The following is a 9,056-nucleotide window of genomic DNA, read 5'->3' on the forward strand; positions in this document are numbered from 1 at the left end:
TATTTTATCTTAGAATTTTCAAGTCATAGAACACCATCTGTGAATCATAAAGATAAAAGCTAAAAATCCGTAATCCACCGTTTCTTTCATTACTCGTATGAATACTCTTTAGTACTCTCTGTAAGAACCGTAAATTATGCATTGCAAATAATCATCCGGATAATCCTCGCCGTTTGAAAGAAGGAAGCGCTCCACGGAGGTACGAACTTTTTTTTTTTTTTTCAAAACCTAGGTAGAAGCTATCTGGATGTTCTTAGAGCCACATCTTTGCTTTATGTTTCTTCCTGTCACTTTTTATCCTGAACTCCTCGTCCATCCGTCGTCACTGGGGCTATTATACATCTTGCATAATGGCACGTGGCACGTGTCTGAGCGTAGCGAGACTTTAACCCCTTCCTTACGCCCAACTGCTCGACATCACACAGTATTTAAATTATTCCTTTTGGAATATGTTTGTGAGTATGTGTGTATGGGGGAAGAATTATTTTATGACTTGGGGGAGCTATGATAATTGGAATATTTGTGGCCGGGCGTGAGTTAGAATGCTCGCTTATTTGTGCGGTATTTTAATGGATAATTTACGTTTGAAAATAATAATATCGACATTATTATTAGTATTTTATTTTATATGCGCAATATTGCGAATAATGTATGACTGATGTTAATGATATTAGTTGATTCTTCCGGCGTTATTGTCAATGTTAATTCTATGCGTCAGTATTGATTAAATAATTCTTACATTAATTTTTGGAATTTTCCTTTTCGTTTTACCGGATTATACCCCATGATAGGTTGGAGAAATTAGGGGTGGAAAATTGCTTTGATGGGCTTTTAACTGGATTCAAAGATGAGAGGAAAAGTAATAGAGAGAAATAATGAAATCAGGGAAATGATGAAATGTATTTCAAATAAACAAGAGAATATAAATTGATAGGTGATATAAGATAAAAGATTGTGTGTAAAATGACCATTCGGAAGTACATTTATTTAAGTTAATTTATTTTCAAGAAGGGGCTGTATCAAGAGTAGCAATGCCCCGCTTGTTTCTTACAATTGCAAGTCATAAAAGAACTGTTCTATGATTCATGAACATAAAATCTAAAAATACGTAAGCCACTGGTTATTTTGTTACTTATGTGAATGATCATCAGTGTTTGCCGCAAAGACTATAAATTATGCTTTTATAGACCGGTTTTGAAATTGTTAATGTTCAAATTATTCCTCTTTTAATATGTTTGCAAGTGCGTGCACGGGAGAAGTATCATTTTATGAGTTACGGGAACTGTCATAATTCGAACATTTCGGTGCGCCACTGAGTTAGAATTTTTAATAGATAATGCATTTTAGGGGAGAAATTTCATTCACGTTAGTGCCACAATTGTCGAGAGATCGTTTTACGCTTATTCCTGAATCTAATGGCCCCGTTGACGTCTGCTGTTAACACATTCAGTCATTTTTCACTAATGGGATGACAGGCCTAGCAGACGGCGACGTGACGTGTTCATCGAAAATGGAATTTTTCAATTAGAGTTATAAAAAAATAGATGCAAAAAGGTTTCAGTTTTAAATCGGCTGTAATGATTGGGCGAGTGGGGTGGGTGGGGAGTGGGTAGAACCAGTGTACCTTTCTAGTCAGTGTGACAGAAGGGTACATTAGGGCCCTGCAGTACCGGCCGGCCTGTACGGTAGGGATTTTCTATGGTTTCCTTCGACCCTTGTGTAAATGCAGTGCAGTTGGGGTAAAAGTCGGTACCGGGGTACCACAGAGGAAGGGGAGGGAAGAAGGCAAAAGCCCAGGTAGGAAAAAACGAATGGGCCAACCTTGGTACAAGCACGGCCGCCGAGCTGCCGTAGCTCGGCACCCGGGCTCCAGCCAAACTCGCGCCGAACTTGGCTAGACCCTGGGATGATAACACGGGGCCAGGCCTGGGACCGAACTTTGGCCAGACTTCGGTCGCCGTACTTTGGCCGCACTCTGGGCTTACCATTCGGCCCGAAATTGGCCCAGGCCTGTTGCCGAACTTTGGCCGCACTCTGGGCTTACCATTCGGCCCGAAATTGGCCCAGACCTATTGCCGAACTTTGGCCGCATTCTGGGCTGACCATTCGGCCCGAAATTGGCCCAGATTTACGACCAGAGCTGTGGCCAGGCTCCAACCGTTGCCTGTATTGGGTTCAGAATCACCAATAAATATATGAACGGTATATCTGATAAGCAGACATGTATTTATTACCTTCAACATTATACAGAAAACAGTTTTATTATGTGACAAAACTTATATTTAAATTTATTAAATCTATTGACAAAAAAACTCAGCCAATCAAAAACTTTTTTCCTCCTATCGACATAGTACATGTTTTCATCCGATTTTGGTTGAACAGTTAAAGATATGCAGTGTTTGTATCTCCAATTTTCATGAAAGATAATCACAACTATGAGATTTTTCCGCGAACAGAATATGAAAACTCAAAAAAATGATTGCAGGTATAAATTGTAGAAAAATCTTTTGTGGATTATTTTCATCCGCTTTTAAAATAAATAATCTACGTAGATCATTTGAATCCGAAATTTAATACGACATACCATATTAAGTCTTAATAAACTCTCTCTTACAATCTAATAATATTAGCAGTCAGTCTTCAGAATTCGAAGATTGTATTAACAAAATATCCAACAAAATAACGCACCAATGTTATTTTTTAAATTAGTAGTTTAGAATTGATAAATTATCGTGCTTCAATTCAAGCATGAAAACAGTCATTATAATAGCAATATTATGGATAATTTATTCCGCTATGGATGATAAGAATTAATTCTTATATCCATAGACAATTGCTGATACGAATTATCCTGATAAGAATTATTTTTTCATCTCGGAAAGACGTCCTTTTTTTACAATAATGTCTTCTCCATCTGCAACTCCGGAACACAGAATGATATTTAGTTGCATTGATTGTGTGCTAGTTCTATATAATATTGCTTATTATATTCACTCTTTCAAACAAACTTAGAAATATAAAAAAGTCTTGGATAGGATTACATATAACTAATTAATTTCAACCCTTAAATTTGAAATCTTTGGGGAATATGGACGCAGTCCGATTGTGAAACTTCAACCTTATAAATATTATTTGACTTGAATCACCAAATACTGAAAACAGCTCTCAATGGCTGAAATTACTTTCATTAGAATTTTTCTTAAAAATTAAAAATCCACTTATTATTTTTCCCTTTAAACTTTTGGACATAATATTTAATCCCTGAACCAACAACGGATATTTATTCCCGTGATCTAACTTATGAGGAAATGACATAGAAAATACTTTATTATGCTAAGATACATCACATTTTCCAATTGTTATTTCCATCTTCTGGATTTCCGACCTCGCCAGGAGAAATATAATAAATATAATTAATACTTCAATGACAGCCGAATACTAAACAATATTCATATATTAATATATATTCTGCCCAATGAAACGCCTCGCGATAAAAATATATTGATAATATAAACTTTTCCTATTAATCGTACCTTTTATCAAGAATATCACAACTAATACAATTACGAAAATGAACTAATGGAGTCATATTAACACAGTGATTTTACAATTCCATTTATCCCGGAAAAATGAAGTATTATCGATTGGTATCAAAGGAACAAACTGAATTATTCTCGTTATGATGACTTGACCCGCGTTGTCGTTCCTTACGCCCACCCTCTCGATCGCCAGAACGTGACAACCAAGTACTTACTTCTGACATTATCTTCTTCTCATCAGTGCTGGATCCTATTACCTCAATTATCACATCAATCAGTACTTTGCATACTGTAGTGTTATAAAAATTTTTCTTTTTCTTTCCGCCAGCTTCCTTTCCGTAACCAGAATAGTGCAGTGACACTGTCTTCCTCAGAACCGCAGATAGGATAGTGGAAACACATATTTTCATCTCTTTTTTATTGCTTATCAAAACTCTCATGAATAATCGCTAAAAATAAAAGAAGGGAAATTTTTTTGAATTTATGAACATGAGAAGACATCTTTGGGCTCATCGCCAGCGGGTTGGTTCTATAACCAAAGCGTTCCAGTGACGTAGACTTGAGTCCCGGTGATGAAAGATTTTTTCATCACCAGAAAACGAACCCAGTGCATGTGTCACCGCCCAATTTATTGATTTTACATAAAAAAGAAGAAAAACGATCAATTTCAGATATATTACCAGTGTTTCTACGAGATTTGGGTCCGTTGTCAATATCGCTTCGTATTCCTGGAACTTATCATCCATTTCAAATAGTAGTGGCGTAGACATCTGCTTCTGTATTTCAAGCAAGCTAGGACCAGAAGCTGGGGCTAGATTAGTGCCAATGATTGTGGTCTTGAGCTCATTCATAGACTGCTTTAAATCGTAAGCCATCCTGCGTCTTAAATTTTCGAGCTTTTCATCTAATTGCTGATCAAAGTAATCTCGAAGGGAGTTCAGGATTCGACGTTCATTATCAGCATAATGACTAGATGACAACTGGTTTTGTGGTCCCAGCATTTTTGGCATCTTAGCAGGGGGTACCATCATTGATCGTGAAGTTTTTGGAGTTCCTGGGCTCACAATCGAATTCAATCCGTCTTCAGCGCGTGTAGTAGACGATGCACGCCTTTTTCGGTTACCTTATGAAATTAAAGGAGGACCAAACGATATAAATTGATGGGTAGCAGCATCAGATGAAAAAAAAACTACCCAAGCCCCCACCAAAAATATATAATATAATCTAATTCTATATAAGTTCCGAATTTTGTAAAGAATGTTCAAAATATAAATTGGACCATTTTCAAATATTTATAAATATAAATTTTTTCATGCGGGAGGAACTTGGCCGATGATTGGTCATGGAATATCCGAGCCGATTTTACCTGAAGCGTTATGGACTAGTGGTGAAGGAGGTGTCAAATGAAGTTCTTTTCTTGTATTTCTCGCTGAGTCCATCGATTTTGTAGGTGACTGCAGAATTCCATCGGAGGAATCATTGCTCTCAGATTCATCAGTTTCGACGTCTTTAAGCAAAGTAATATTCTTCCTTGACCGCTGTTTAAATGATAAACATGCACCTGGAAATTATTGAAAATGATGATTTATCCCTGACCGGATCATTTAATTAACACGAACTTAGAATTACGTGCTACAGTCCCATATTACCTCAAAATTGATTTATTACCTGTTGGTACAGATCGCGATTTACTCGACATTTGCAAAAAGCCAGAATTATTTTGAGCCTTTGAGGCTCGAATCTCCTCAGGATTAGCTATAAGACAATCATGATTTTCGTCTTCAGAGTCAGATCCACTCTGGTAAATGCTTTGAAATCTTGTCTTTGGTTTTGCTTGTATACCTACGAAATTTTACAAGTTTGTAGTGAAGTAGTAACACAACGTAAGTTGTCTCCAGCCTTTGTTTTTTATAGCTATTTCAAAGTGGGGAAAGAATGCATGCATTTGAAAAAATATTTTTTTTGTAGAACCTATCGCTCCTACAAAAAAGGTTTCTATCAAAATTTTACCATTTTCCGTAGATGTTCACTTTGATTTACCTCTTCACAACAGAATTATAATGCTTTCCTACATAAGAGATGGTGGGGAAAAATGGAACGTTTCTCGTCCCCTCAACATTCCAATGCTTTTATGTATAAACAATCATATCAAGTGTAAATCATAAATTTTCCACTTTATCTTGTTCGCACGTAGTGATTTCTGTTAGCGACTCAATTTTTTGATGAGTAAAGAATTGCAATAAAAAAAAATAACCTAATATTTTTCGACCACAACATAATAAAAATTTTCTTATAAAATCATTCAATGCGATTCTCTCTTAAAACGATGTTTCGAGACAAATACACATGTAATGACTGCACAGATACATAATTAATATTTATTTTGTAAAAGATTTCAAAAATTCGGTCAATCTAATTCCCAATTTAGGGAACGATGGGTCTTTTGATGTTAAATACGAGAGTTGAATAAATTGGGGATGAATAATTGGGGTTAAGAGTGGTTATAATTGTTGATAATTGACTTTTACTTCATATTAACAGGACTTACCAGACTTTGGAGTTTGATTTCTAGGTGGAATCGGGATTTTAGTACTAAAGATGTTGTTTAGTTGAGACTTTGATGCAGTTAAGGGTTTTGCTGAAATTTTTGCTTTCGAGGAAGTTTCGGACCTCCCCCCCTTTCGATCATTTTCACCATCGGTTGTCTCACAGTTGAGAGTTACTTGGGCCTTTTTTAATCTTCTGCGACCCTGATCCAAATCAGCTGAACACAATCAACATATGATCCTTTAATATTGAAATGAACCCATCGAGCAATTCATCAAGTTATAAGTGGAGTCATTTCAATTTTTGTACCTGCTCCGGTGATGAAGCAAAATGGATAACTTTGCCAAGAGTCCTTGGGCGAGTGCAATTTTTCCAAGTAGTCGTCAAGTAGATGATATTCAGTTGTCGGTGGGAATTTACAGGTGTCTTCTTCTGCACTATTAAACCATTTTTTCGGCACCAAATCAATGCATGGTAGCCCTTTTTCGTTTTTCTCGAGAAATTCGATGACTGCGAATGGTTCGCTGAGATTTTTTGGATCGCGAGATGGATGTGAGGTTTCCGACATTTTAGGTTATGAAAAAAAATCACGATTCGTACAATTGAACCTGGTGTTTTCGAGTAGTTTCATATAAACTGATAACTTTGCAGAATGATGCATATAGCTTATTATTTAACAGAAAAAATTGCGTTTCTATTTCCATGTGTTTTGAACGGTTTTTTGTCATCACCCCACTGATGCTTCTTTTTTAGCGCCACTATTCCTTCAAAACGATTATATCACAAATATCTGTCAAACACTTAACACACATTTAATTCACATTAAATTCTCACTTCTTGTAATTTACCGTCAACTTAGTTGGTGAAATCCGAATTTGAGACAAAAAGCCCGATAAACGGATGATACGAGCAATTATGAAAGGTTATGTACACGGACGCCAGATCTAACCGATTTATGTCCCACTTGCATGTAACGACTCCACTATTGAAATTTTCTAACGACCTCGATGATCGGATTTTCATGTCGATTGTTGATTTAAAACATAAAATTGTTTGTTTCTTCCACAATTTTAATCACGAGTTCAACTAAAACATATACCCTCATTCATATACCCTCTTACCAAAAAAAAACTGCATTTCACAATGCGAACAATTTTTACGTTATTTTCTAGTGGAGGAGGGATATGGCGTATTGTCGTCCAGTTACATTTAATAAAGCACATTTGTGTTTAATTTTGTGTGCCTTCTTACATGTCATTTCAGCTGCCCAGGACTTAATGTAGAATATTCCTACTCGACTGGAAAAGTCTGGATAACTAAACGCCTCTTCCCTACTACTTTCCTGGTGTCCGAAAATATATATACCAGTAAGATCATCACAAATTTTGGATTTTCCTGATTTAACGAGAATTTGTGAAATTACGAAAACTTTCTCAATATCTAGGAGTACCACGTTATTTGGATGACTTGTCGTCAAGGTTAGACCATTGATGTTGATCATATTTGATGTTAAATGAATTTCCCCATCAATTATCATCGTTGTAGGCTTTCTCGCGATAACCCAATCACTCAGTATGTGTTTCTGATTAATTACCATGGTTCCTCCAGACTCCATCTCAGTTAGTCTGTTGATAATTTGTGTGAGTGGTTTTATCGAAGAATGAACGAGTTTTTTAAATAAACCAATGTAACTCTCTCCCCAAAACGCTGAGAGCTCATTCAGAGGAATTTTAAAGTATTGGGCATCATTAGCAACGTGGATGATACTATGCCAACTGAGAACTTGAGCCCCTTCATCATTATAAACATCAGGTAACGTCTCGAAACAAATTTTTAGCAGAGATCCAGCATATTCACTCAAATCCTTAACGAATTCCTTACTGTTTAAAATTCTGCTAGCAAAGACAAATAATGAGAAATGACAACGTAAAGGTTTCGGTAAGAAATCTTGTAACACGACGATACCACAATAATTAAGGAAAAACTTGAATTGTGATGCTTTCCATCTTGAGATATTATTCACATCAAATTCTTTCCTTTGAAATTCAATAGGGATATCGGCTTTTAATGACCTCATAATACCATCAAGCCGACGAACATCAGCTAATTTGATCCTCTGGGCTGAACTTCTCGTTAGCCATTTATCCAGCAGCCATTTCATATTACCAGAATAGAATAAATGCATTAAATCTAATGGCACTTGTTTTGTCAGATCGAATCTATCCAAAGAGAGCAGCGGGGACACAGAACCTTCATAATGATGTTCTGGTTGAACTCGCGTCTCGTAGGATACTTTAGTGCGTAAATTTGCATTGGTCACTGGATATATGCGTTTTCCTCGTCTTCCACAACCTACTGTAATGCCCTTGGTGAAACACCTTCCACAGGCATAGAAGGCTCCAGGAGCTTTGTGGCAGCAAATGAATGCTCGAGCTGGCGAATCAGCCACTATTGCTACAATTTTCACCTCAAAAACCTTGTCATCAATGCGCAAACCATTTTCTTGGAGTTCATTGGCCTCTTCAACAAAATCAGTCATGAATTCTGTGGCTGATAATGGTTTCCCATCCCCACAATAAATCGCGGCAGCAAAGGGTTTGGTAGTGTAATTTGGATGCTGTATTTTTATTGAAATTGGCCAAATTTCCTTCTTAGCATTCCGGTATACCTGCATACCGTCAATATGAACCAGAAGAGAAATGTCGTTTTCTCGATAAATTTGAGTTGAAATTATTTTTCTGAGTCCCGAGGCGATTCCCAAATAAATGAATTCACCTGGAATCTCATGAACTCCTCTCATGGTTGTTAGGTGTCTGCAATGGGGAGTTTGCAAAAACATTCCCCATGAGAATTCAATTTTTGGAATGCTGTTCCATATGGGACCCAAGCCTGGCAAACCATGCCCCTTGTCTGCCTGGCCATGTCTCGGGGCAAGCTTGGTGACCCAAGCCTGGCAAGCCATGCTCTTTA

General features: G+C 36.9%; 1 protein-coding gene across 1 annotated transcript; it reads right to left on the minus strand.

The window, feature by feature from the left end:
• Positions 1-3,409: 3,409 nt before the first annotated feature.
• On the minus strand, positions 3,410-6,201 carry LOC135172470 (uncharacterized). The gene is made up of 5 exons (XM_064138516.1): positions 6,088-6,201; positions 5,208-5,381; positions 4,906-5,100; positions 4,220-4,662; positions 3,410-3,988 (listed from the first exon to the last, which is right to left on the minus strand). The coding sequence occupies exons 2-5, from the start codon at positions 5,236-5,238 to the stop codon at positions 3,638-3,640; spliced, it is 1,020 nt and encodes a 339-aa protein (XP_063994586.1). The 5' UTR covers positions 5,239-5,381; positions 6,088-6,201; the 3' UTR covers positions 3,410-3,637.
• Positions 6,202-9,056: the final 2,855 nt, after the last annotated feature.

Source organism: Diachasmimorpha longicaudata, unplaced genomic scaffold (assembly GCF_034640455.1).
Source record: "Diachasmimorpha longicaudata isolate KC_UGA_2023 unplaced genomic scaffold, iyDiaLong2 ctg00000344.1, whole genome shotgun sequence".
Taxonomy (NCBI): domain Eukaryota; kingdom Metazoa; phylum Arthropoda; class Insecta; order Hymenoptera; family Braconidae; genus Diachasmimorpha; species Diachasmimorpha longicaudata.

Excerpts from the sequence above, each read along its gene's own strand:
- LOC135172470 (XM_064138516.1), bottom strand. The coding sequence starts at position 5,238 with ATGTCGAGTAAATCGCGATCTGTACCAACAG. Across the intron at positions 5,101-5,207 it reads ATCGCGATCTGTACCAACAG|GTGCATGTTTATCATTTAAA; the intron begins GTAATAAATCAA and ends AATAATTTCCAG. Across the intron at positions 3,989-4,219 it reads CAAATCTCGTAGAAACACTG|CGATTATTCATGAGAGTTTT; the intron begins GTAATATATCTG and ends TTTTATTTTTAG.